Source organism: Anas platyrhynchos, chromosome 12, assembly GCF_047663525.1.
Source record: "Anas platyrhynchos isolate ZD024472 breed Pekin duck chromosome 12, IASCAAS_PekinDuck_T2T, whole genome shotgun sequence".
In the NCBI taxonomy this organism is placed as follows: Eukaryota; Metazoa; Chordata; class Aves; order Anseriformes; family Anatidae; genus Anas; species Anas platyrhynchos.
This window is the reverse complement of record NC_092598.1, coordinates 5,122,509-5,150,265: the sequence shown is the minus strand read 5'-3', so window position 1 is coordinate 5,150,265 and position 27,757 is coordinate 5,122,509. Positions and strand designations below refer to the sequence as shown.

The window sequence follows — 27,757 nt, the reverse complement described above, 5'->3', positions numbered from 1 at the left end:
CATTAAGAATCAGCTTTGAGCTATTGGTAATATTTCATTATATTCAAAGTCTAAATTGCTGAAAAAAGGTGGCTTGAACTCAGACCCAAACAGTACTCAAAAGAAGCCTGCATCCAGATTTAAATACCTGCCTTAGCTCTGTGATAGGCCAGACAAAAACCTTGAAAGTGATTTGGATTATGAAATGTGTACAAAAATATTTATGGGTTTCCATTCACTGTGACCATCTTGTCTTTTAGATACCAGATATCAAAATGCAATTGCATAAGCCTCTTTGAAAGTAATTCTGTGAGAGCTGTGGCACTCCTCTTGGCATTAGGAACAAGAAATCTACTTCTCCTGTGACAGCAATGCACAAAAGAGTGTGTCAGAGTCATCATCTCAATGAGAGGATTCAGGAGCCTCTCCTAATGCTCAGGTAAGACACTTTCAGTATTCCACTGATATAAGGGGGTTCTGGACATGTTTAAACAGAGCTGCAAAAGACAGAATGAGAAAAGTGTATGTTTTACAGGTATTGTAGGAGTGTCCTCAGAGTGTCAAATCAATCAGAGGTCTTTAGAAAATCTATTAGAAAAACATCACAATAATATGCAATCTCTTGTTCTGAGGGGAAAAAAAAAAAAAAAAAGAAAGAGAAAAGTCTCCTATTTCAGATCAGGGATGTGCTATCATCAGTACATGCGCAGACCTCGTCTCCTGCAGGGTCTGAGTACCTCAGACTCGTTTGTTTCTACCTGGGATGAAAGAGGATAGCTGCCTGTTGGTTTTAATGGCGATATTGACTCTGAGCTGTTGCATCCTCCTCAGAGCACTGGTTGTAAACAAAGAGAGCACATAAGTATGCAGCATTGATTCTATCACCTTCTCTAAGCATCCAGGTAGGAATCAGGAGTGTATGTGAGGGGATAATGGGATGGGGAGTTTAAGCTTTCAGTCCTCCTCAGCTTGTTCAACCAACTTCATGCAATTAAGATAAGAGAAGGCTTCTTTGACAAGAAAAATATTTCAAATAATTTTCTTGTTATGACTGGAGGGATGATTTGTGTACTTGTATGCTCACTGTAAAAGGAGTCTAAAACCACTAGACCAAGAAAGTAAGTTGTAGATTGGATTGAGTCAGATAAAAGCTGTTTACTTGCCCTTATATCCACTGTTTCATCATCAATTCCTGAAACACTGAGAGAGGAAGCTGTTGGAAGAACAAAGCTGGCAGAGCTGGAATTGGAGATATTAATGGCTGTACCATCCAGGCTTTCTGTCTGTAATCTGTCCAGTCCAGTTAGGGTTGAACACAAGCAGAACAGAATGAAAGAAAAAAAAATCATGTATGGATTTCATATCTAGAAAAAACTTTTCTCACTTCATTAGTATAACATACCTGGAAAACTGTTTCTAACTCAGCCAGTAACTACTTAGTGCATTTTCCCTGATGTTGTACTCCACGTAACACTACCGTATATCACTCCAAAAAGGGGTGGAATTGGCATATCTGGATGCGGAGGTGTACACACTTAGGTGTACTTATGCAAAAGATACACCTGGTCTTTGTGTGAACATGCTCTTGATTTTTACGCAGAGTTAAATGTGGACGAAAAACAGGCTCTCAAGGAACAATTTGGGGATAATTATAGGCAATGGAGAATGCTTATCAGGCTCCTCGTGATTGTATTTGTTCCTGCCAGGCTGGTTACAGTTCTGTATAACATGTCATTATTGGCAACATGGAAAAGAAGAAAAGAACTTAACTGAGATTTCCACAGACTTTCAAAGGTAAGCAGCTACTGCCTGACCCAGGAGGTAGCAGTAGTTTGTCCCTTGGTCAAAGAAGGCACAGCATGAGAATTTCTAAGCTGGTTTACTGAAGTTAATTGGGGTCCAAGCTGTTCTTCCTATCAGTCAGCAATGGCAGCCTCATCACACTGTTGAAGCTGTCGTTATGCTATAATATTTTGTTAGGTGGTTTCATTGAAGGATAATGTAATGGATATTCGGGGAAAAATTGGGTAACTATCAGGATTTAGGAGGTGTTGTTACAGTTACCTGTTTATATACATGGTGGCAGTATGAGTGGTAAGGACCATGGGTTCATCGTCTGGTTCCTTCCCAAACAGAAGGGCGCTCTGTAGATTTTCAACTGTGTTCAGGAGCTGGTGTGACACTGAACTCTGGAAAAGGATTAGAGGAGGGGACTTGTAACACCGCTGCTCAGAATCAGCAACTTGGATGTTATTTGCCCTTACTTCTTTTTATGAGGAAATACCGGTTTTACCGTGTCTTATAAAGCTGGCAAACTTGGTGATGAGCTTCTTAATCTCAGATACAATTATTCTTGTCAGCAATTCAACTTCTGTAATTCTCAAGAAAACACTGCATACAGCAAACAAATATCTTACAGTAAATGGAATTCTAATATTTAGAATTTCTACAAATTGAAGTTTGAAGGACTACAAAAATTGCATCAGTTTCATGCAAGATGTTTGTGCACTTGTGTACATTAATGCTCTTTCATCGCACATTTTAGTGTTTAGTCACTTGAAAAACAAGCCCTAATTACCTATTAGTTAGGTGTTATTAGTGTGTTATGTTGGGGGAGTTTGAACAGTTCATAACCTTTTCACTCAGGTTAGATTTATATCATGCCCTTCTCTCTTGCAGTGATGAAACCTAAAGTATATTCAGTCCAGGAAGCACACAAAGGCAACTGTGGCGGTTTACATATAAATAGGAAGGGCTAGGACAAAATAAACATGTTGCATAATTCTGAATAGAAAATCGGAGTGGACTTTCTGAAGAAGTGTAAGCAGCAACCAGAGCTGATTCCAGCTTTGAAGTAGTGGAGCCAATCACAAATACAGAATAGCTGTGGCTTCCTTGAATTGTGGGGCAAAAGGAGGGAAAAGAATCAAATCTAGAAAAAAAAATCTTATTGCAGTCAGTCTGCTTGTCCTCTGTTAAAGGTCTTACACTGATCCTGTGTTCTCCAGCGCTCTGTCCTGTTCAGCTTTAAATGTAACAAAGTTTAAGAGGCTCCTATCATTCCCATTAGCAGACTGTTCTAACAGGTCCAACTGGGGAGAAGTTTACTTTGATATTCCAGTCCACCATGTCGTCGTAATAAACCCTACCCAATGCCAACTGAAAAATATGAAGCAGCAAAACTCTTAAAAACCTTCTAAAGCAAGTAAATATTCTGCTACAGGACCCTACAAACTGGACCAAACCAAAATTACCTGTTCTGCCTCTGGCACTGAAGTGTTCACAGCTCTGGTGTGTATGGAAGCTTGTAGGACATTGCTCACTGCGTTAAATAGGTAGGTGGCTGCATCCTTTAGCTTCTGATCATCTCTACTGTCCTCTGTGTTTACAGTGAGCAAGGAAGCACTTACATCTTTTAGTGTGTTGCTAGCTTCTACCTGCAGGGGAAATAAAGGGAGAAGTTTCAATGTTTTGGTACTACAGATGACAGAAGTGACGTGTCATTGAGGCTTTTACTGAGTATTGCAATGTAAGTAATCCCGTGGGACTGTTTGTGGCTATACCTGTTCTGCTGTAATAATTTGTGCTGGGGTAATACCTGAAACACCAATAATGATGATGTACTAGATGGCATACTAACATGTAACACAGCTAACGTGAAAAATGCAGCATGCTTCCACAGATTCAATCTGTAGAAAAGATGGATAACATCTGAAGAAAATATGTCTGTCAAACACAGAGACAGGGAAGAGTTTAGATGCACAATGACACAGTAAATCAGGTTGTACTTTCATGTGGTGACTCCAAAGATCCAGCCCTATTGTCAACTGCACGTACATTTCAATCTTAGCTTCCATAAAACCTATTGGATTACCAGCAAGTGACACCTTTGACCTTGGGCTGTGTGAAATGCCAAAGAATGAGTCTTACAGTATTTATTTTGTGCCAAAACACAGCCCCTGACTGACGATTGGTTGTGAAAACACTGGCCAGCACTTAGCCCAGGGTGAGGAAGCCAAATGCAATCATTGCAAGCTTGGACGTGTCCATTCCCACAGTCTGCAAGTGCTTAGCAGCCTCGCATGGAGTGAGTGCTGAAACTGAGCTATGCTCTTGTCTCACCAAAGTTAACCACATACTGCTGACATGCTCCCAAGCCATTGTCTGGCTGCAACTGTGCAATACATCAGAATTCACGACAGCTCTTCTTGTTGCCAGTGTATTTGTGAATCTTCCCCAGTGACAGTTTGTTCTGTCCTCCCATGTGCTCACTCCTTACACATAAATAGCATCATCTACTAACGGTGTCATATTGCCAGATAAGATTCAATAAATACTTCTGCAAGGGCAATCTGAACATTTGTGCCTGATTCCTTTAGGTACCGTTTTGTTCCTGCCTCATTGGCAGCTTGTTTATGTGCATTTTGTGACACTGCACAGATCAGGGACCAAAGGATCTCAGCAAATTTCTAGGAAAAAAACAAAACAAACAAAAAAAAACCTCCCAGGTTCTTCTTCTTCAGGATTCTAAGAATGCTTTAGAAGACAAAATATGCATCCTAGCATGTCTTCTGCTAAAAGTTAAGGTTTTCACCCTAAAGATGTATCACAGAATGTAACTGGCCAGCCACTTCTATCCCCTGGATTGTGGCAGCTGTTGAGACAACCCCTGTGGGTCCACATTTGTTTACTCAAAACAGCAAAATGCATTCCTTCTGGTCGAGGCATACATGCTGGTACTGTCAAAAAAAAAAAAAGAGCAAAGAACAGGTACCTGTAAGGCACTGAAATTCTTCCAAGGTTAGTGAGGTGCAACAGTGTCTGTACTGTTGGTGTAAGGAGACAGAAGGTGAGATGCTTCTTACCTGTGCAGAGGCAGACAGCTCCTCACTCCTGTGAGTGATTTCTTTCAACACTTCTGACATCTGAAGAGCAGTCTGCACTGATGTTACGTTAACAGCAGAGAGAGTTGTCAGCATCAGCCCTCGGAGCTTGGGATGGAAAGGGATAATTAGGCAAAGGAATAAGATGCTAATGAAGACTAAGCAAGTAGTGCTTTATATTGACAGCCAGGCTTGCTGGAAACTGTGGCAGAATAAAGCTCCACAACAAGGATCATTTGAACTGATATTAGGTCTCCTGACAAGATGCCACTTGCCTTAATAAGTGTGTAATCACATGAGTTTTGTTACCTCCCAACACAGAGAATTTATACACTTAACATCCATTAATAGCAAGGGGAGTTACTTCTTAGACTTTGTACTAATGTCTGTGAATTATTATGTAAATGCCACTTCCAGAGAAAGTAAAGCCATGTATAATTGATGTTAGTCAAATAATGAATCACAATTGAAGGATTATATGGTATTTCTCTAGATCTTTACATCTGAGGCATGCAAAGCACCGTACAAATATAAGCTTAAAAGTGAAACAAGCTTGTAGCTGAAAGAAACAAACTAAAATTACCTGCCATCTACTACTCTTAGGGAAATTTTGACAGGATATTTCTCCTGCAGGAGAGGCAATTTTATTAACATTTAAATTTTGTGCAAAATTGGGTTACCTCTAAGCTTAAAATGACCATCCAAATTAGTTTAAATTATTGCATTAACAATTTAGAATGAATTACTTTTCTCATAGATGATATTTTTTTATTTATTTATTTTTTGCTTGGGCAAGTAGTACAAAATAGCTGAAACCTGTGCCAAACGCGGAGGCGGATACCAGAAACTTGAAATCTCCATTGATTTGAGGAGGTGATATATGAGCTTTTTATTACTTAAGAGCTGCCAAAGAATACAAAGAGTCAATTATATCGCATTGTACTGCAAGAAAACAAGTGTCTGGCTGACCTCTTTTCGTGTGTCCGTCTGTAAAGATATGTTAAAGTTTTCCTCTTGGGTCTCGTGATTAAGGACTGAGGTTACTGACTTAAACAGCTGGAAAAGACTCATGCTGTTGTTCCCATCTTTTATGATGCTGTTTGCCTTCTCAGATACAATGGCCTGTAGGTTCAGGTTCCCATCGATCATATCTGTGTGTCCAACCTGGTAAAGAAATCAGAAATGCTCTTAACTTTGCTAACACTGTTATAGTTATCTTTGAACAGTTCCCACAGTTATCTCATTGGCAGCCTAGTTGGAGAAGACAGAAAACTCCGTTACCATTTTTTCATGTTTTATTTTCAGTTAAATTCTCCAGGCAGTTCTGCCATCCTCTTGGGTCTCCTGACTAAGTACTGGAGTCATTGACTTGTACAGCTGGAACAGACTCGTGCTGCTGTTACCACCCTTTAGAATGATGTTTGCTTTCTAAGATCCTATGGGCTGTCTTTAGAGATGCCCAAATGTAAGAAAAGAGCCCAATTCCATCTCAATCTGTGAAAAACTACTTTCTTTTTAAGACATCTGACACCCACTTGGCTGAGAAATTTGTGCAGAAGAAGAAGCAGACTCTAATTCAACCCCAAGTTTTCCAAGCCTCACCCTGTGCATTGCACAAAAAAGCACACTGACAAGCAGCTCTGCTGAGTGTGAGGCATGGAGAAACACATGGAGTTTTAGTGGCCTGATAAGGATCTCTACTGGCACAAAAGCAGGAGTTTTCAGGGCCCTACAGAGAGTAACTCCAGACTCGCTACCCAATGTCCACGTAGGTCATCTTTAAAAATCCTGTCCTAGAACAAAAACAGAAGTGCCTTCTGACTATTTTGAGTCCACAGAGATTAGTCTCTGCTAGATACAGAAATGATCATTGCACAGTCACAGGCATGTAGTAAGTACAAAATGGGAAGAAGTTCCAAAAGTGAATCACAGATTAAATATCAACTTGAGAGAACTTTTATTGTGTACCTTCACTGAAGCATTAGTTTGAACTGTATCGCCAAAGTTGTTGCTAATGGTAATTGTCACGTGTAAAATGAAATTATTTTCCTCTTCTCCAAGTGGAAGATAAACTGGGAAGAGCTCAGGATCTGGGCCACAGTGCAAGAGAGAATCTGAAATAGGAAAGATGGGATTACCTACCAGACATCACACAGACACCTCCTGTTCTCTGAGAAGAGAGGGCTGAAGGCTTGCTCTGTGCAGGCCTGATTGACTCATGTTTAGACTCTCTGAGGAGCAGAAGCAGGCTGTGCCTTTGCTCTTGGTGGCATCAGTAAAAGTGCTTGTCAGAAACATGGGGAAGCAGCCAAACCATCCATCTCAGGACTTACTTGAGTTCAGGTAGAAGCAGTATGTGAGCTGCCGAGATTGGCATGAATCCACTGAGCATGGAGGGCTGCAGGAGACTGTGAAAGCAGCGAGCACGGATCCCTCTCTGGGAGACACAGTGCAGCTGGGGACCTGGGGCGGAGGCACTGTGCTCACGAGGTAGGTGTCCTCCCCGTAGCCATGCTGAGTCACTGCTGGGAGTGGAGGGAGCAGAACGTCAGTGATCATGCCACAGCAGCAGTGAGCTGCAGACATTACTTTAACCTATTCTAGCAGTGATGTGGTTTGTTCAGGCACCAGAAGCATCACTGTGTACCTAATCAGAAGGGAAATCCCACTACTGATTAAGCTGTAAGAGGAAAGGAAGTATTAAAAATGTGGTAGTGTTTGCATAGTAAAGCAAAGCTGGGTCATTTAATCAGGTATTTAATATAACATCATTGCCAAATGAGCCTTAACAAAGTCATTAACAGCTTGGAGTCAGATAACTGAATTTGTCCTGTTGTGCAACAGCCCAGAACAAAGATAGTTCTTAATTATTTCAAAGAACACATATGTAAAGTAACAGCTCTCAACTTGTGGAATAATTTAACTTCTTGCTTGTCAGCGAGGCTCTGTGCATGTAACGTCAGTATGATGTCAGGATGGTAGAGGCTATCTCAAAGGAGTCTAAAAAACCCTGCTTGCCCCTACCTGTTACTTTAATCTGAAAAGCTTCTCCGTGTGTCTGCAAGAAGGAGCTGTTCATTATCAACATGGATGCATTGCTTTGAAGCAAATTCAAAGAGTCCTGCCGGAAACCAGTCAGGCTACAGGCTGGAGGGAGGGGCACAGACTGGAAATCAGACAGAAAAGAAAACATGACAGTAGACGCTCTTTGCTGTGATTTCTGTTGCAATTTATCAGAAGCAGAGTGGCAATTTGGTGCCCTCCATTATAACCACTCTCAAATGTAGCTCCCCCATACCTCAATGCTCAATCAGTTTCCAAAGCCCCCCATGTGCCCCCTCTGAGACCATGGCTTTCCCTCACGATAGATGTTTATTTTTTGTGTGAGCTGTATTTCTGACAAATCTGATGCTCTCACCTTGTCTTGGAATGTGTTATCCAAGTACCAGTTATACGAAATGGCCTGGGAGTCCTTCTGTCCAGAGACACTCAAAACAACTTCCTCGCTAGTGTTCACTGGCTTGCAGTTTGCCTCACACCTGTAAGGAAGTAAGACAGTGGTGACAGGCAGTAACTCTGTGAGATGTCATAGTCCTTGATGTTGGTTGTTTTAATCTTGTTTAATGAAAATCTGCAAAAGTCCTGTGATATATGTCCAGGTGATATGACTCACAAATAGTGAAATACTCCATTTTAAAGCAAGAGGTTTAGGAACCTTCATCTCCATTTTCAACAATGACTAAGGCGCAGAATATAGACGCTATTTATGTTCAAAAACTCATTCAGGCTCTCAAGTGAAGCCTACCTAATCTCCTAAAATTATTATATTAACAGACCATCGAAGTGCCGGTGATGTTCCAGCTTCCCAAGAACCAGATTTGTAAAGCAGTAATGTGTATCTGGGTGTCTAGTAGGCATTTCAGACATATCTTACAACTTTTATTCCCGTCATTTCAATGAGGTTTGCATATGGAAATCTCCAGCACTGAAAGGAGGTAGTGGGAGTCAAAATGCCTAAGTGGTTTGGGAAAAATATTATGCAATTTATAAAAGGATTATGTTCAGAAATGTGAACTGGAAAATGCTGCAAGACCCATTGTGTTTAATTCCTTTGATGGTAATAAATAAATGGATTTACAACAATTAGTAAACTATTACTACTATTATTATTAATGATAATTGTGGCCTTGCCCTAGATTTGTGTAGTAGTAATATTAAATAGTGAACACCAAGGTTTGAAAACAGACCTGATTTCTAGCTGTAGTTCTTGTTTTGCAGTCACATAGAGACATTGCTCATCCTGTTTCTCTTCATTCCCACGGTTTTGGACTGTAACCTTCACAGTCACTGCTGACTTCGGAGGAGGAAGGCAAGAAGGTGGGATCTGCACCTCTCGTTGGTTGGTTAAGATTATCTGGTGCTGCACGCATTCATTCCACTCAGGCCAGCAAGCTCCTGCATGAAATTTCTTTTATAATTAGAATAATTGTAGCATCCCATGTCCCTCATAAAGGGCTTGCCTGGCAGCAGCTCCAAAGAGCTTTATAAAGTAAACGAGTTTCCTTAACCCAATTTACAGGGTGGGTAACCAGAGTTCAAACTGATTTCTTCAAAATAATATATGAGGTCAGGGATAAATAGGAGGATGGGACACAGATGTTCTGAATCTCAGTCCTGTTTTCAGCCATAAATATTCTTGCATTAGGTTTGATGCTAATTATTGCAATTTTATTGACACATACCTTTAAAATGCCTAACTATGTAAGTCACTTGCAATTAGGTCTTCACTGGGGGGGGGTAAAGGCTTAGATCTGTCCATAGACAGATCTTGAAAACTAAAACCTAGGAGCTGCCTTTGGGAAAAGACAGAACTGTGTATTGTGCATTATTACAGACCATGGTTAGGTGGGTGTTAAAACCAGAATAAGGCAGAGGGATGTTCTTCATGTACAGTGAGTGGCAAACTTTTATAAAACCAGGCAGGGGACTAAACCATCCCCTAGTCAGATTTTCACAGCTTGGTCTAACATGACAATGAGTTTGATGCTGATGAAATAGAAATTGGTGGAAAAGCTTCAGGAAATGCACATACCACAGGACCAGAGGAAACTAGAATTAGCGCTGTTATCTGGCCAGCCAAGAGTAACGGTTGTGAAAGGATCCACATGGCGACTCGGTTTAATATATATTTTGTTTTTTCTTTCGTGATCCTAAATAATAAGGAAATGTACCAGTTAGGAGAGTAGCATGTATAAACACGTACATATCTTGTTTCATATAGAAATGGAAAATGTGTGTAAGGTTAGACCCCAGATGCAGATCTGTAGTTTAGACGATCTTTCCCTAAGCAGTGTTTGTATGGGAGTAGAAGCTACGGGAATAGAAACACATAACACAGAGAAATGATGCGTGGCAAGATACTCCCAAACTCACACCCGTTTAGGAGCCCAGCTCCTACTTTAAAAATTAATCCAAGTACTTAGGAAACTAATTTCCATTACTTTTCCTTTTTTGGACCAAGACTTTTAAGCCTTGGACAATCATTTTTCTTGTAGTGTGTTTTCTGGTACATCTCTTTTCTATCAGAACTGGATACATTACAGCTGTAGTTAAAGAGAATAAGAAAGTAGCTGAATTTGTCTTTCTGTGCAACAAACTGTGATAAACTTACTTTTAAATTAGTTTAATATTCCTCTGGTGCAATATATTCTTACAGCCGATCTGTAAAGCATGATGCCTCCTTGTGAAGCAGCGTCTCCCATAGCAGAAGTCTGTCTGCTAGAGTTATAGTTAAAAACTCGATCTTCAAGATGATAACAAAATGTTATATCTAGCAATTCTCGATTTAACTTTGTGCAGCTGCTGGCAATTAGTGTATCATTAGTTTCTCAGCTTGCCATGAGCTGGAAATTTCTTTTTCACAAAGTAACTTAAACATCCCAATACAGAAGCAGAAAACACTTGGAAATAATATAAAAAGGTATTAAACTCTGCTTGCAAGATAGCCCCTCAAAGGAAAGTTCACCTTAGTCACATAGATAATTTTAAAATTTATCTAATCACATTTCAACTTCCAAAACTGGATCACAGTGAAAAGTTCATTTTCTCTAATATTGGAATTGTTATTTGCAGGCTTTTACGAGCTGTAGGTTGAATGCCTGCAAACACATTTGTCTTGGAGATGCTTGGTGTAGATTCTATGTTAAACTATTCGGGGCACAGAAAATCTAGTCCATAATCTAATATGTTGCTAATACCTCTTTTTAATATCTTCTGCAGCACTTTTACTAGCGAGAGGAATTTCTAAGCATGTCAATTTTAAAGAAAGATCTTTAAATAGAACTTACGTTTGTCTTTTGGGTATTTGTTTTGGAGCTGCCTTTTTCCTTAGCAGAATCTGTTCAATACAGAACAAAACAAAACAAAAAAAGAATATTTTATTGCTACCTGAAAAGCTTTCAGACAGTCCTCAGTGAATTTACCTTAAATATTTGGCTACAGGCACTCTGAAAGATAGGGCTGTAAGACTCGGACTCCTGAATTGTGATAAACAATGTATTTTCAGGAGGTAAAACTGTAACAAACTGTCACTATAAATACTATAAATAAGATCATTGTAATTCTTCAAACATAATGGTGTAAATCAAAATCAGTTCACAGAAGTTAAGAAGTTCAGTTGATGTACACAGAAAAAATGAGGGAAAGTACTGGAAAAGTCTCAGTACTAAAGTCAGTTTATTCATGGTAAAATCTGCTTTTGTAAATGTAAGCATGTGCCATCTAGAAGTGTTTACTGACAGCATTTTATATGATTGCTGTGATGCAGATACTTCCTAGTTTTAGAGCTACATCCCAGGACATTAACTTCACTACTTAATTTTGAGGACAAGTAGCAAATGTGCAATATGTAATATAGAGAGAGTGATGCTAATTTATGACCACTTCAAAGCCAGAGAATCTGCTTTCATTGGGAAGAAGCCTCCACAAAAGTTTTCAGCACTATTGCTGGAAAGAAAGCAATTACTAGATGCAAACCATAAACACGCCATAAAATGCTCTGATTGCAGAAAGACATTTATATGGTAAAAACCAGCACTGCCAGATAAATGCAATTACCTTCTTTATGGGAAGTGTTTGCCAGCACATTGATGAGCCCGATATCCAGACTCATGTTTGAGAAGGCATTCGTGGCCACCACTTTCACTAGGAAAGTACCTAGAGAAGACAAAAGACCAATTTAGAATAGCAGCAGACCAGTCCATGTTTGTGACATAAAATCCAATACATTAAGAAAATCCTATTCTTTTCTCTTGATTGGTTTTGTTTGTTTGTTTTTATGAGTTTGAGGGAATGGTCTTCCTGTTTATCTCAGGTTTTAACTACTCAGCTGCCCTTGTTCTAGCACTTGCAATGCTGTTCTTTGTCAGCTGGCTTTGATACTACAACAAAGAAATCTAGAGATGTGCTAGTATTGGAGTACAAATGAGTTTAGACATCTTGAGAGAGCAGCTGTCTTGTTTTGCTTGAAGGGAAGGGATGTTCAAATGGGTATAGGGAGGCCCATTACAATTTCTAATATTGAATATTCTTAAAACATAAAATGAAATCATAATTAGCTTCTGGTGTTCCAGCTTTGGCATGGGATTTGAATAGTTCATTAGAGGAAAAAACTTTTTTATCTTCTGAAACTAAATTAACTCTTAAGGACAGTCTCCCTAATCCCATATTTTAAAGGCTTTGAATTCTTAATAATGAAAAGAAAAAAAAATGCTAAAAAGCTTATTCATAAGTCCCAACAAAAGCTACATGTTGGAGACTGATGTGCAGATGAGGATGGAGCTCCCTTTTTTCTTTGTCATCCATACTGAGAACTTTTGTTTTGTTTTTGTTTTTTTTATTACCATAGTGTAAAAAGGAGTATAAAGTTGAAAAAGTTATACGTATGGACAAACTGGAGGAAAATGCATTGTGAGTCAGGAAAATGTCTTCATTTGTACTTGAATCAGGTACAGTCATGAAAAAATGACTAGTTCACTACATCTTTTTAATTGCAAAATTCGGGTGAAACCTCGCTTTCCGTCTCCATATGGATACCCATTTGCCAGTTCTGGTTTTTTAGCTCACTTAAAGGCCAGTGCTGTTCATACACTTCTGCAGGACAGGTTTAAATGGTTATAAAAGTTATCAAATTCAGCTGTAAGTTACTGTCCCCTAGCCCAGGGTGCTGTGCCTGTTTATGTGAACTCCCCCACTCAGTTGTGAGTGTCTCAGAAGCAGAGATGTCAACGTGCTGTACCTTCAGAGTGCATGGGAATGAAGTATGTTCGAGGTTCCCCTGCAGGGCTGTCTTCCTCGTGAGAGTGAGTTTCATTAGATCCAACCACCTCAAACTTCAGCTTATCTGGGGCACCATGAGGAACAGAGACGTTTATCTCCAGATTCTCCCCCAGCTGCACAGCATGAGAAGCTAACACAGCCTGAAGACCAGAGACTGGCTCAATTAAGTGAACGGCAACGCTCCCAGAGATCTCTGATGCAGTGGTGTTGCTGGATGCTCGGATTTCCAGTCGATGCATCCCAGGGCCCAGCAGCTCCTGAGCAGCACTGTCAAGTGTCAGATTGTGCGGGACGATTCCTTCCTTTGCACTGGATTCAGCGAGCGTCACGTTACCTGCTAGTACAACGTAGGTCACTCCGTTACCTGCAGAAAGACAGATCAAAGTTTCTCACAGCCTATGTAATAGGCAATCCACTTCTAGCTGCTTTGTGCAGCATTCAGGTGCTTATAAAGGAGCCATAAGCGTACTGCAGCAAGGCAGCTTGAATAAAGTCTCTTTTGGTGCCTTTGTGCCCATTTGGCTCCCTATGGAAATCTGACTCGTTCCTGCAGGGAGTGCTAAGGCAGTCAATAGAGTTCAAACCCATGCTTCTGAATTTCACTTTTTAAGCATGTGGATCCCAGGAGCTTGAAGTGAGCACAAAGTACACAGTAGCAAATACGACCTGCTCAGTGGGGAATCCTCTTACCCTCTGCTAGAGAGGCATTTCTGTGCATTCCTAACTTCAAATACATAAATACTGCTACTGGCTTCATGTGGATTCACATGACTGAAGCTGTGGTCATGCTTCATCAGATTTGTGAAGGGGTAAAAAAGGTTTGCGTTCATGTTCAAAATACCTCTGAGAAAGAACCCCTCCAATGGAGCCGAGAGCATTCAGTTGCAGAAATGCAATGATTAGACGAAAATAATTCACTAAAAAGAAGGATTGTTTTGTGTAATGAAAATCCTGCTTCTGTCCCATGGGTAGGATCAGATTTAGCCTACAATTTAAAGCATGCAGAGTAATGAAGCTCACCTCCGTTGAGTTCAACTTGGATCCATAACACCTCCCCGTAGAGCGTTCGGCAGGGAGAGCCGTTCCCAGATTCGTACTGGCTGTAGCACCCAGTAAGGCTTAGTTCATCCAGCTTGTCTTGAACAATCACCCGCCTCTGTGCTGTCACGTGCCACTCGCTGGTGGTGCACTCCACGAAAACTGTGAACTCCCCAGGAGATGAATATCTGTATGTGACATTGCTGACCAGTCTAGAACAGAAGGAGAACAGCTGCCTGTGGAAAACTGTCCTGGAAAGTCTTATGTGCTAACAGTGGTCACAGTTCTCAAATTTCTGACCTGATCACCTCTGCTACACTCAGGAGATTGGAAATGAACATGACTGTTCACACAAGAGTATGTAGCAGTGCCCTTGATTTCTCTTTTCTTATTTCACTCCTGATTTACCTACTTTAGGATACATCAGTGGAAGCTGAGGCTGCTCAGTGTTTTGTCAGATCTCAAACCTTGCTCTTTTATTTTGCTCTATGTATGTGCGACTGCCATGCTGGAAAAATGTCTCTTCACTTCCTAGGACTGATGCAGCTTCAGTAGTGGTAGCAGCAGGAGATGAATGGATACAAGGAAGTCTGCAGTAGCTGCTATTACTGTTAACAAGCATCGGGAGATGGTAAAAAGAACATAAGGATACCCTTCCTGAGTGACACGCACCATGGAAGGCAAAGAGGTATTACTCCCAACACAATTCTCTCTGAGCTAGCATGGTGGCACCTAGTGAATGAAAAAAAAAATCCAGACGTCATCCCTGACAATGCGTATTTTTCATTCTCTGTTTAAATGAAGTAAAATGTTTGTTTCTAACTGGATTTCAGAAACATGGCAGTGACAAGACAGGAACAGAAAAAGCAGTCCCTGCAAGAGTGGGTATCAAACTGCATGCAGAAAACAGATAAGCATGACTGCTGGCCATAGGTGCAGTAAAAGGGCCTCCCATAAAACCAGCAAGCCTCTGCTTAAAGCTAGCAAGTATATTTCACCTAAAGGCTCTCTATTAAAGATTTTTTTTTCATGTTCTTTACAGCTACAGGCTTGTGTCTGTACCTCTGAAGGAATGTTTTCTATTTCTAGTATATTATGACTTTTTGGTTTTCATTCTTTCTACTCTTATTTTTCTAGTTGGCAGAAGTGGGATTCTATCAGTAGAGAAATAAATTTCTAGATTCATATTATGTCATTCCTAGCACTAGGACAATACAAAATCTGACTTTTAAATCAAGTAGAAAAGTGTTTGATCTTTCAAAGACACATTTTTTTGCAATTAAAAGAAAAATTCCAGAATTCCATTGTATTCTTTTTAAATGTTATCAAAAATACTATTTAAAAATACTCTTAAAAAATAACACTTGCCTATTTCTTTGGCAATTACTGACATTTTTTTCAGTTATTTTGTGTGCTAGAGATCTGTATTCAATTCCATTAGTAAGAAATCGGAATCACTTGTCTTAATAAGCAGAAGAAAGATTGTGGTTGGCAGCTTGACATAATATTTTGTATTTATTTCAAAACAAGTTTCTGCAAAATCCAAGTATCTCGCATGTATGGTCTGTTACCAGTCTGATTAATTTTTGACATCTCATCTTGAAGCATTCAATGAAATGCAAGCAGTGAAATTTGCTCTTTGTCTGATGATGTGTAAAGGACTCATCTTACGTTTGAGGGTAGTAAGGATCAACCGTGTGGCCGTCTCCAGTGCTGATGACACAGGAAAGGTTGCCAGAGTATGGGGAGAGCAGCCAGTTCAGAGTGACTGTGATGTTTTCAAAGATAAAGCATCTATCTGTTACAACCAGCTGCAGACCTGTAAAACATAATGACAGCATTCAGTGCCTTTGTTTGTCTGTGGTTCTTACATAACTCAATTGTTTTTCATGTATTGTTGAGAGCAGGACTTCTCCAAAGCAGAGCTGAGACTGCTGCCAATTTGAGTGCATTAGTGGCATGACCGGGAGCTGATTCTTCTCCATATCTACTGGTCAAGATTCATGTTGGAACATAATTTTATTTGTTTGTTTTATGTGTCTGAATTTCCTGGCTTTGTGACCTATCAAAAACCCTCTGGAGCTGTCAGTTAAGAGGAAAGCTACATTTTTGTGCCTTCAATACTTGGAGTGGTGTCCACTCTTCCAGATTCTTCTTTGAGGATGGAACAGGGATTTCAAGATAAATCGTATGCTCACAATGTTACAGCAAAGTGCTGAACAGGCTTTTGGTGCTGACAGCCCTCTCCCACTCACCTTCCTTGCAGTGGTATTGAACAGACAAATAGCTTCCTGAAGCTGGGCAAGGGTCTCCAAAGAAAGCTCCATCTGCTGCCACCTGGCAGGCCTGAAGACCGTGACACTGTCCTGGAAAGAAGTTTTACATGAATTTGTGGTTTTTGTCTTTGGCTGTCATAACAGCTCAGGTGAGAGGTGATTACTGAAACAAGAACACCAGCGAGGGGAGCAATATTTTGTCACTGATCTCTAGACAAACTCCTACAGCACTTTGTCTTTAGTGTATTTCTTATTGCCTGGTACTTCTTAGCACTGTTCCCTCCTTCCCATTTAGCCTCCTGTGGGACCCTCCTCCATCTCAGAAGTTCTTTGTGATCCTTTTTATTTTAGGAATAATATACTGTTCCATTCACTAAAGCTACTCAAGTACAAGATGAAATACTTTAGGGACCAGGAACTATATGACTCTGACAAACAATGCTATAAGATATTACCTGCTACTTCATCTTTGACACTGATCCAGCTACAGTCTTCATCTGTATCATACTGGAGAGGGGTTTCCAATACACAGTAGTGAGGGGTCTTCCGTCCATAGAAGGTCTCTCCAATTTGGATAACTTCTCCTGACCCACACTGTACAGTGGCATTGGAACTATCACAAGCAATGCTTTGGCCAGATTCTATTGGGGGAAAAAATCAGAATTAACTTTTTGAATTTCTGAAAAGTCCTGCTACAGTTCTCCATATCCTTTTTGTTATTATTATTTTTATTTTATTTTTCTTCCTTTTAAGCTAAACAATACTGAAAATGAAAAAATGAACAAAGCATCAAATATTTTTCCATTTTGGAAATCCAAAAAAATAGATTTATGCTCTTTACCATCTTAAGCAAAAATTTGAGAACATTTTTAGTAAAAGAAAACATTTTAAATAAAAAAAAATAAACATATTTTGTGGGAAACACGTAGCATTTATTTGACCTGTAGTACTGGAAGGTTTAAAGTTACTTCCTACTTCAGAAACCCTTGTGGCAGTGTGTGATTTGCATGATCCTCAGATAAGTGTGCTGGAGAAGATCGTGCATATTAAGTACAGGACCTGATCCCATTTCTGCTACAGAGACACCTTTGTTCCTGTGCAATATTCGACTGACTTCATTTAGCAGGACTGTTAAAACGAGTAAGGTCATATCTCTAAAAGCATACACCTTATTCCTTGATTAATCTGGGACAGTTAATTATCTTACAGAATTCTTGGTATCCTGTAGTAATCAGGATATGTAATACCCCCAAGAAGTGTATGCAAAAGGCTGTTCTCATAGGGGAGTGTTGCAAAAGAATGTTTCTGTTTCAGCTGTCTCAGCTTTAACTACATTGTCCTCCAATGGCTGTTTTGATCATTCCCCTTAAGCACGTTGATTAACAGAGCCAATGTGTGCACACTGCAGTAATTGTGTGCTATTGTTATTTAAAGCTAAATCTAAGCCTGGCTGTAGCTATAGCAACATGATCAGTTTATACGTTAGAGCTCTCTAAATAAGCTTGAAAAATAACTTGCTGTTATATTCTAATACGGGCTATTATCTCATGCATTTATCTGTTCTTTACTTTACATTAAGCGTTGCTGTAGTATTTGCTGTCTCAGCAACTTTTACCTGTAAAACTGTCCAGAACTGGGTTTGTGTTCTTATGGACAGTCCCTGGTCAACCTGTATATTTTTGCTGCATCAAATTCCTAAATTATGGAGCACCAAATGCTAGGATAGAAGTAGTAAGAAGAGTGAACTGAACTAAGGAAAGTTTTCACTTGAGTAGAGAAACGTGATTCTAGGACAGAGAGACAAAGAAGGGACGAAGGCAGAATGCTGTCTGTCTGCTTATTTGTTTGGTTGTTTTTGCACACATAAACATCTCAGGTGATCAAGTAAACGAGATTATCAGGAATCAGAGAGGTTCACTTCAACTAGTGATCCCATTCGGAGCTACCTGTACATTTCATGTGAGGTTTTGAAGTCGGTATCACTGTGAACCAAGCCTTGCAGTAGCTGAGTGTGAGGGAGTCAAACACCACCATGCCCATTTTACAGAAACAAACTGAAGCACTGTCAGGCTGCGCGAACCTCCAACCATTCAGCACCCAGAGGAATGAATGAAAAGAATGTCCCTGTTTCTTTCAGATATTAGATCAAATTCCTTACATGCAAAGCTAGTAAAAGAGGAGTCTATTATTGAAATATGCATGTGTGTTAATGCATATGGGCTGTAGATAAGGAAACCAAGGCTGTAATTGCTTTAATCTGTTCACAGTTTCCTGGGTAATGGAATGATGGTCAGGCATTGTTCAATAATGCAGACTTCTTTGAATTTAATGGGCTTTATGTCAGATCCTATAGTAACAGATGGTAGCTTCCTTACAGACAGTTGTCTACCGTGTTGTAATGGCAAAATAATGTTAGTCTGGTTTTGCATGGAAAATAAGCTTAAGGCATCGTGCTGCCTGCCAGTTTCCTCTCCCCCAGTCACTTTTAAGGTTTGTCATCTTCAGCCAAATTTGATATATAGACATAAACCTCAAAACACCCTAAAATTTTATGAAAATAGGTAAGTGGAAGAGAAGGAGCTGTATCAGTGCCCCTAGTAGGAGCAGAGATCATAACCAAACATTTATCTGTTCCATGATGGGATTCAGCTGCCAGCAGGTACAGCTGGAGCTCTGAAGCTGCTGCAGAACTGTGGGGATGGAGGGAAAAGTATTTTGAGAGGCAGAAAGTGCTGGGCATATGGGAGTGAACTGGGAGAGCGGAGGAGGAGGATAAGGGTGGGGATGTGGAACAGGAGGTCAGGACAGGAATCAAGTCGTTGTTAGTTTTGCTAATTGTGGAATGATTTGTTAATTATGTCAGAGGTAGTACCGGACTGGACCAGGGCAGTAGCACCGCTATGGCTTGTGATAACCTGGATTTGCATACTGGATTTGCAGACTATTTATGTTAGTGAGCCTACAGCCACACCTGCCTTCAGGTGCTTGTGACCTTAGTTCCAGTTTTAAATGCCTGGTTTACGTGCAAAGTGCGAGGAACACAAATTCCCCTCGTATCTATGTGTCGGATAGGATCATGCTGCCAGCATTCCTTCCAAGGACTGTTCCAAGCCGCAGTTCCAGGGACATGATGTCTGTACCTTTTTCTGTCTGAACACTAAAATGCCACCAGGAGGGACAAGCTCCTGTCTGCTTCCTTGTCCTGGAGAAGCCCTCAAACCTGATAGGAGGGTCTGAACAAGAAAAACTTGCTCTCACTTTTGCTTGCTCCAGGCTGCTAGAAAAGTTATCTCTGGAAGCCCAGCTGTGTTTTTGCTTCTGTGACAAATTATTTTGATAGTCTTGCCTTGGCCCATGTTTATCATTACGAGTTTAGATACAGGGCAGTCATACTGGTTCCACCTCGCTCAGGTACTGTGGTGTTGTGGCAGTTCATATTTGCACCCATGCTGTTATGCACTGCTCAAATTGTCTTTAAACTAGTTAGCTTATGTGTGCTGTAGACACAGATTGCTCCACGTTTCAATTCACTCTGAGATCTGTTTCTAGTTTGCTAGTCCTCTATTGGAAACCTGGAATTCACAGGCTAGTTGCTGAGCACCTACAGATCCCAGTGATTTTAGGGTTCTTCCTTTCTTTGGATCAGATCATCAACAAAGTGGAAAAAGAGCCCCTGATGGGGTTTACTTTTTTTTTTTTTTTTTTGCTTGTTCATTTTTAATAAGCTTTAGGTTATTGCACAGCCACTTTGAAAGAAACAAGACAACTTATGCTCAGTTGTGAATACAGTATGCTCACTTCTTAGATCCAGCTGTTGTGTATCTTACCAAACTCACAAATGAAGTCAAACTCCTGGCTGCAATTTTCAGTCACACCCCACTGATACTTGGCATTCTTTAGGATGTACCCACATGTGGATGAGAAAGAAGATGGCTGATCCTTGTACCAGTTGCTGTAGCTTATATCTGAGGTGTCCAGCCAAATCATTGACCCTGTGAACAAAGTAATCAGTTCCTGAGTGTTTATTTTCCACAGTAACACAACTAAGGAGTCAGAGCCTACAGAGCGAGACTGTATCCCTGCTCCTACTCAAGCAAAGTCGGTTTTGTCTGAATAGAGATCTTCAGCTTCATTTTACATGTAATCTGATACAGCCACTAAAAAAGACACCACTGCTTCCCCCTGCTCCCAGCCTCCAAATTCCACCATTCCCTTGCATCAGATCTCGCAGCATCTCCTAGCATGATGAGTTAGCTCAGCTGGCTTGTCCACTAGAGAACCAACCCAGCATATCTTTTTAACTGGGTTAACTGATCTAATTCACCATGTGTTTGCACAAGCACAAGATCCAACGGAAAGGATGACAACATGCAACTGAGAAATGAAGCACACAGCTAGAACATCGTAATAGAAAACTAAATTACAGCTACAAAAGACATTGTTTTTTCTGCAGCTGTCTATAAAGGGATTGACTGCACTTGCTGTCGTGGTAGGTAAGCATCACAGGCTGGTACAGTTTCAAAGAAGACGTGATTTCAAAATCACCTACCGTCAGTAGTTTCATTCAGCAAGGAGTTTGAGATCAGTCCTATCCACCATTCCTGATCCTCGGCAATATGCTTCTGCAAGAACTCTTGAGTTTCCTCGTTTTCAATAAAGACAAGGTGCCCCCCTCCTCTCTCACACCATCTCTGGGCACTTCTGAAGGATCGCTGGAGTCTCACAAACTCATAGCATGAGTGGTTGAAAGCTAGCTGATACTTTGAGCAAGGGATTCCTTCCTCAACTGGTGTCTCCTCCACAGCCAAACATACAGCAAGAAAAATTAGAACTGTGATCCCAAGCCACATTTTCAGCTCGGTGCCCTGCATGGCACTGGTGTTGCTTATCACATCACCACTCTTTTTGCTGCCTTCTTCAAAAGCGTGAGTTATCATCCTTGTCATGTCATCAGTATTCCTCCTTCCTCTTTGCTGTTTGCAAAAGCAGCAATAGGACGTGGAACAGATTGCTTCTAATACATAATGGTGATTGCGTCTGAGGATGCACACAGCCGCTGTTGATGCTAAGTTACTGCAGTGGCCATTGTGAGGCCCATTGTATAAAGGTGTCACTCCACATGAAGTCAGGTTGAAGGGAAGCCATTATGGGATTGCTTTCCTCGTGAGCAGAAAAGATAAGGTTGATGTATGCTGTTACTGGACACACGCGAAAGTGAGATAAAGCTCCTCCATCAAAGGAGTCATTGTGTGAGCATTAAGGCTGAATGTCTTTACAACAACAAAGAGATACAATAGTAAGAATGAGAGAAGGATGAGGGAAATCAGAAACACAAGGAATCATGATATGGGAAAACATGTGGTGTTCCTCTAGATACATTTAATTGTTTTGGATTACTTTGTTTTTAATAATTATTATTGTTTCAGTGTGATTATTTGAGATGCTTCTCAATGTGATGCCTATAATTATTGTATCATTCATCCTGGCCACCTGTTTACACACCCTGAGGTTAATCTCAGCTGTTCCAAGGAGGATGTATTTTGAACTGTTCTGTCTGTTTAGAATTACCCACCCCATGTGAAATGCTCCCATCTTCCCTTAAGAGCTAAGCTGCTTAACTCTACAGAGCTACTTCACTTTTTCCTGCTTGGAGGTAGAAGACAAGGCTAGGAGTTAATACAGTGATTTGGAAATGGTGGAAGTACTGCCTTCATCATCAGAGCTAGTTGGGAGCCATAAGCAGACATTGCAAAGTTCTGCTGATGGACTTTGTGAAGCCAGTCCAGCAGCATTTTGGAGCTGAAATCCCTAAGTACTTCTGAACTTTCTTACAGAAGATACCTGCCAGGCTTACAAGGCCACTGGATTAGCAGAAGCACAGTACAAATAAGGATCTGTAGCTGTTGTGATCCTCATGCCCTTGGAATTACCTCCACTGAATTTGATGCAACTATTATTAATTTACATCACCACAACTTGACACTGAATGAACATGCATTTATATTTGGACGTGGCTCAGTGAGCCAGGAGCTGCATCACAGAGATGCAGGAAGCAGTCAGTGATCCTTGCTTGAATTCCCGCACTGCAGAAATGCCAGCAGCATTGCACTATTGACCTGAAGGTAATGCACTTAGCTCAGAGTATGCCAGCCCAGCTCTAACTATCTAAAGCTTTCTGACAGGGTAAAGTATGTGCACTCCATCCAGTAAACATTTAAGAATTGTCTTCAGTCCCAAGCCTTTCTTGACCTCCACTTCATAGTCATTCAACTTGCTCAGCTGGGTAAAGCAGAATTATGATCACATGTTCAAGAAAAAAATCATGGGTAATTATTTAATGGACAGGACAATTGCAGAGGAGTAGAGGAAAGGGGAAGAAAATGCCCTGTGATGGAAGGACAGTAACTGTGCTAGATGTCCCCCCTCCCACTGAACGTGATAATAGACTTATCTCAGCTATGGAACCCTTGGACCAGATCCCACAGCAATTTCTGTCTGATTAATAGTGAGGGCTGATGCAGCAGCTGAGATATGAACATTCAGCCTGGATTTGCCACCTCTGAGGATGGCCGGTCCATACTCTGATTATCTGATGGATCTGGCCCAGGCAGTGCCCAGGCACCCCTCCCTTTCCTGGAAGAGACCCTGTAACTATGGTTATCAGCTGGTTCTGCTGAAACAGTTGATAACCTGTTGTGGATTTTGCCCACAGATTAACAATCCCTTTCGGGCTGCATACAGAACCTCAGAGGTGTCATTCTGGGACCTCCCACAGTATTGCAAAAGTCAGAGCTGAGGACAGCTGCTGGTCAGAGTTTACCACTGCATGTTTTCATGATGTTCCCTTCAGATTGCTTGCTTCTTCTTGGGCCATGCTGACTTGCCTGGCTTTGGAGAAGCCAGCAGAAAGCCCTTCTGTTTTGGCTTCTTTTATATGAGAAACACAGCCTGTTTCTGAAAGCATAGGTATGAAGAAGTAGACTGTACATAAAGGTATCTGACTCAGTGATACTGAGTATTTCCAGTAAGTGCCATTGACTCGTGTGATGGATTGATTCTGTAACATTATCCAGTTCTCTCTCTTCAGCTGGAAATTTGAATCCATGAACATACTGCTAAAAGTGCCAGAGCTGGAGGTGCCACAGGCTGTCCTCTGTGGATCTGCTCCAAAGCCATTGAAGTTAATGGAAGTCTTGTCTCTGGCTTTGGTGAATTTTGAAACAGGCCCCCAGAAGGACAACTAATGTTTGGAAATGTCTACAAATGAAGCCAAGCTCTCCAAGTGAGCCTACAGTTAGCAATTTCTACAGCACTGTGATTTCTTTTTTCCTAATCTACAGTTGCTCCATGTAACTCTTCAACTGCCTGCAGCAGATGGGGAATGAAATAGTTTTCCTCTTTCAGTTTGTTGACTTCATACCTTTTAGTGTCACTAAAGCAGGCTGTCAGTTTATTCTGTTTACCACAAAGAAAAGAAAAGCATTTACAGAAAAGAAAATACTGCTTTTAAACCATCAAAATTAGCAACCAGGGTCCTCAGGAAGAGAGAAAATTCCTGAAAGCCCTTTTCACTCAGAACTGAAAAATGGCTCGATTTCAAATAGTGCTGCTTGAATTTACCATTTTGTAGGAAACTTTTTTTTTTTTTTATTCTTCTTCAACAGAAGCACATTTTTAATTAGTTTTCTTATGCCAGAAGTCCACATGGGAGCTTCACTGGATAATGGTTTATTTATTATCATTATTTTTTGTTGCTTGCCTTTGTGTAACTGGCTATTAAATTTAAGAATTTAAAGAGTTTAAATAGTTTAAGAAGTTACTTAAAGTGCTTTGCTTTGTTTTGTTTTGTTTTGTTTTTAAGGAATTTTGAGCCCCTCACATATATCCAAGAGTAGTTCATTTCTGTTCAGCTATAGCTGGCTGCCTGAACAGCTGATGTAGCAACCACCCTTAAAGCACGTGTTATGTACCAGTGACTTAAACTAAAACATATTCACCAGCAGAAATAGGGCTTGCAAGGCAATTGTGCTTTGCAAAGCAATTGTGCTTTGCAAGCTTTGACTAGAAATTGGTGACAAAGGTTTCTCAATATTTTCACACCCTCACTCCAAGCTGTGATAAAGCTATGAATAAGTCCTTTGTTTGTGAACCCTGGTGCGCCTGTTGGAATAAGTCTTTCGTTTTTCCCAGAAATGTTACAGGGGGCTCTGCAGATTTCTCAGAGTCCTAACTTGCCCTTATGAGTTACACCAGATGGTGGCCATAAAGAGAAAGTTTCTTTGGCAAAGCATTGCGCTACATAAAACATCACAAAAGGCAATGATGAATGATTTATTCCTAGTTTTCAAAGGACGCTTCAAGGTTTATTAATTTGTTGTTGTTGCTGTTGGAAGTAGAAGCTGTTGAGGTAAAAGAAAACAGAAGCATATTTTATTAATGACACAAACACACACGAATAGATGTTAATAATAATAATAAAAATGGCTTGCATTGAGATTCTGTAAGGAAATCTTCTAGGTGGTCTTCACTACTCCTAAGAATTGAACCCTTGATAACTGTCTCAGGTTTGGTAGCCAAATCTCAAAGTACTCATAATCTTTGATTTAAAGAGTTAAAGAATTGAAGAGTTGCCAATAGGAAGGAATAAATCACACCCCTGTTCATTTTGGCTCTTGTTCATTTGCCTTGAGGAAGAGCAAGTAAATTTACTCTCTATAGGATATTTCCATCTTCACATTCCTGAATATTACCGAATGTAATGTATAGATTTTATCAGGAATAGAACTGTATCTCTGTTCTGTGAAGTGCACAATCATATACATGGAAATTTGTTTTACATTGCTCTATCTCTGAGCTAGAAGAAAGATGATTTTCAGGTATCTAACTTGAGCCAAGGTTGTGAGTTCCCATTTCGATGTGTCCCATGCATACCCACTGTGTGCAGAACTGCTTCTTGAGAAGATCTGCTTCATTATTACCCAAATAGGAAGTCCTGAGTACAGAGCAGACTGCATGGAAAGGGATGGGGAAAAGCCCCTAGGTATACATACATCTTCTGTCTCTAAAGACTGCTTTAGAAAGGCCATCTGTCAACTGGTTTAAGGCAGAGGGGTCACTGTCAGGCTTCCTTCCTTGCTGCTGTCCTGAGCTGCTTGTCCTTTTAGTGAGACACAGTTGTTTGCTGAATCCAAGGGGTTTGGTTTTGTTGCTGTTCTAATGCCTAATTGTCCATGTGGCAACACAGTGAACTTACCAGTGAGTCCTGCCGAGTTGCAATTGTGATGTTATCTCGTTTAGAAAAACAGAGAAAACAATTCTTATCTTTATAGGGAGCAATGATTAATGTAGAAATCCATACCTGGAATGATAGGGTCAGGAAACGGATTAGTAGGACTGCATTCAGGAGTTGCTGGGTTGGACATAATTTCTGTTTATGGGTTGTGTATGGTTACCTTCTGGCACAGTAGATGTCTGGGTAAGTCACCGAGGGTCTTGCCTAGGAAGTGTCCCTTTAGATGTGTCTGCCTTTGGGCTTGTAGTTTGACTTTTCTCCCTTGCCAGAGAGTTGATGCCCAAACACCACCCCCTCTCCCAGCTGGCTCCTGTGCTTTATTGCTGCCCACAGCAGAAGTGTGACTACAGGCAAGAAGAGGAAACGTGTGCCACGTAAGAATGTTAATCAAGGTAGGGTTATTTACTGAAATCTCACCCCCTCAAAATTCACCAAAACCACATAAATAATTACTTTGAACCAAATGATACTGATCAAAACAGTATTTGATCAAGGCAGGTTTGATCCAAATAAAACCTGTTCATAATAATATACGGAAACTATTGTTATTTAAATGTCAACAATTTCATCAACAATTGATGGTTTGTTTTGGTAATTGTACTTGGACAGTGCAAGAGAATTATTCCTCAGTGGTGCTGAGGAATTTTCCATATTTCTTCTGAAATGAGATCATGTCAATAAGACAGCATTTAATAAAGATAACTGTTGGAGCTTACATCTCCTGGTATGGTGAGATAGCAGTCAGTATGAGTTCAGCAAGAACAACTACAGGTTCCTATCAGTTTTACTGTTGAAATCTTTATTCGGTAATAATGGATAACAGTTGATAGCTGGAAGTTCTTAGTGCCGCCTAAAGACATATTCAGGTAATTTGACCTCTGTTAATGGGTTTTAATTATAACCTGAATTTTATAATGGAAAGGTTGAGATAAAAGTAAATTAAGTAGGTACTTATATTTCAGTATGGAGATAAGGAATAATATTGGTGTCTCTCTGATTTATGAGGCAATGATCTACTTGTGTAAGGAAACCAAAAGTACAAAGGTAGACACCTGGCTGTTACATTACTCTTATACCAGAAGCTTAATTAACTAGCAGTTTGAGCTGTACTCAATGCATAGCTATTTATACACACAGAAAGTAAGCACGGTTGCAAATTTACAAGAAGGCAACAAGATTTACAATGCTATTCTGCTGTGGAAAACTTTGTTTCCATTGAACACCGGGTGTTTGAGGGTGGTGAGGCCCTGTAGATACTGTTCTAACGTGACCGCTTCTTACAGTAAGACTGATAGATGCCTTTCGACTACACTCATGATTTTATATTACAGCTCTTTTCCTTCCTCTCTAAGTTGTGAACAACTCTGCTCTCACTTCATTGCAAACTGTCCAATTAAATGGCTTCAGTAATATGGCAAAAATCTAACACTACAGAAAACTGTCTGTTCTTCATACAGACAGCACAATCTCCCTGAATTTATACCCTTCTGGTAAACATTATATGTATGAGTTATAATGTGTCTGGTAAACCCAAGATCAGAGAGATTCTGGTAGTCTCTCCTAAAGCCAGAAAAGTCTGTATTTCCTGTAGGCCTGGGAAAGGCAGCAGCTCCCTTTTCTAACCTCTTCTTTATTTTGTTCTGTATAGGAAGTTTGAGCCAAAGCCAGAAAGCAGACATGAAAACATTAATAGGGAAGAGCCTCAGATTCATCATAAAGATACACAGTTTTGTGCTGACAAAGAACTTCAGCTCTTAGGGAAGGTCCTGCTGGTAAAACTGAACTTCTTCTTTCTCATGGAATATCAAAATAAATGAGAATAATAAGGAGGAGTAGAAAAGATGTCTCTTTGTGTTCTCTAGAACATGGAATTTTGTAACCTCCTCTATGCTTTCCCATCAAACATGTTTCTACAAAGGAGAAAGAGACTTTGTGAAATAATAAAATTAGAG

The 27,757-nt window shown here is 40.3% G+C and overlaps 1 protein-coding gene across 1 annotated transcript in view; it reads right to left on the bottom strand.

The window, feature by feature from the left end:
* Positions 1-21,607, bottom strand: part of PKD1L3 (polycystin 1 like 3, transient receptor potential channel interacting) — a 39,092-nt gene extending 17,485 nt beyond the window's left edge. The window contains exons 1-20 of the mRNA XM_072043995.1: positions 21,063-21,607; positions 20,341-20,505; positions 16,969-17,154; positions 16,493-16,603; positions 15,909-16,056; positions 14,220-14,440; positions 13,159-13,563; positions 11,979-12,077; positions 11,210-11,259; positions 9,955-10,072; positions 9,110-9,317; positions 8,281-8,401; positions 7,887-8,028; positions 7,196-7,387; positions 6,831-6,976; positions 5,832-6,026; positions 4,845-4,970; positions 3,234-3,416; positions 2,044-2,168; positions 1,143-1,269 (exon numbers count right to left, since the gene is read on the bottom strand). Coding sequence (XP_071900096.1) covers positions 1,143-1,269; positions 2,044-2,168; positions 3,234-3,416; positions 4,845-4,970; positions 5,832-6,026; positions 6,831-6,976; positions 7,196-7,387; positions 7,887-8,028; positions 8,281-8,401; positions 9,110-9,317; positions 9,955-10,072; positions 11,210-11,259; positions 11,979-12,077; positions 13,159-13,563; positions 14,220-14,440; positions 15,909-16,056; positions 16,493-16,603; positions 16,969-17,154; positions 20,341-20,505; positions 21,063-21,459 — 3,465 coding nt within the window. The 5' untranslated portion in view covers positions 21,460-21,607. The remainder of the gene's footprint in view (positions 1-1,142; positions 1,270-2,043; positions 2,169-3,233; positions 3,417-4,844; positions 4,971-5,831; positions 6,027-6,830; positions 6,977-7,195; positions 7,388-7,886; positions 8,029-8,280; positions 8,402-9,109; positions 9,318-9,954; positions 10,073-11,209; positions 11,260-11,978; positions 12,078-13,158; positions 13,564-14,219; positions 14,441-15,908; positions 16,057-16,492; positions 16,604-16,968; positions 17,155-20,340; positions 20,506-21,062) is intronic.
* Positions 21,608-27,757: the final 6,150 nt, after the last annotated feature.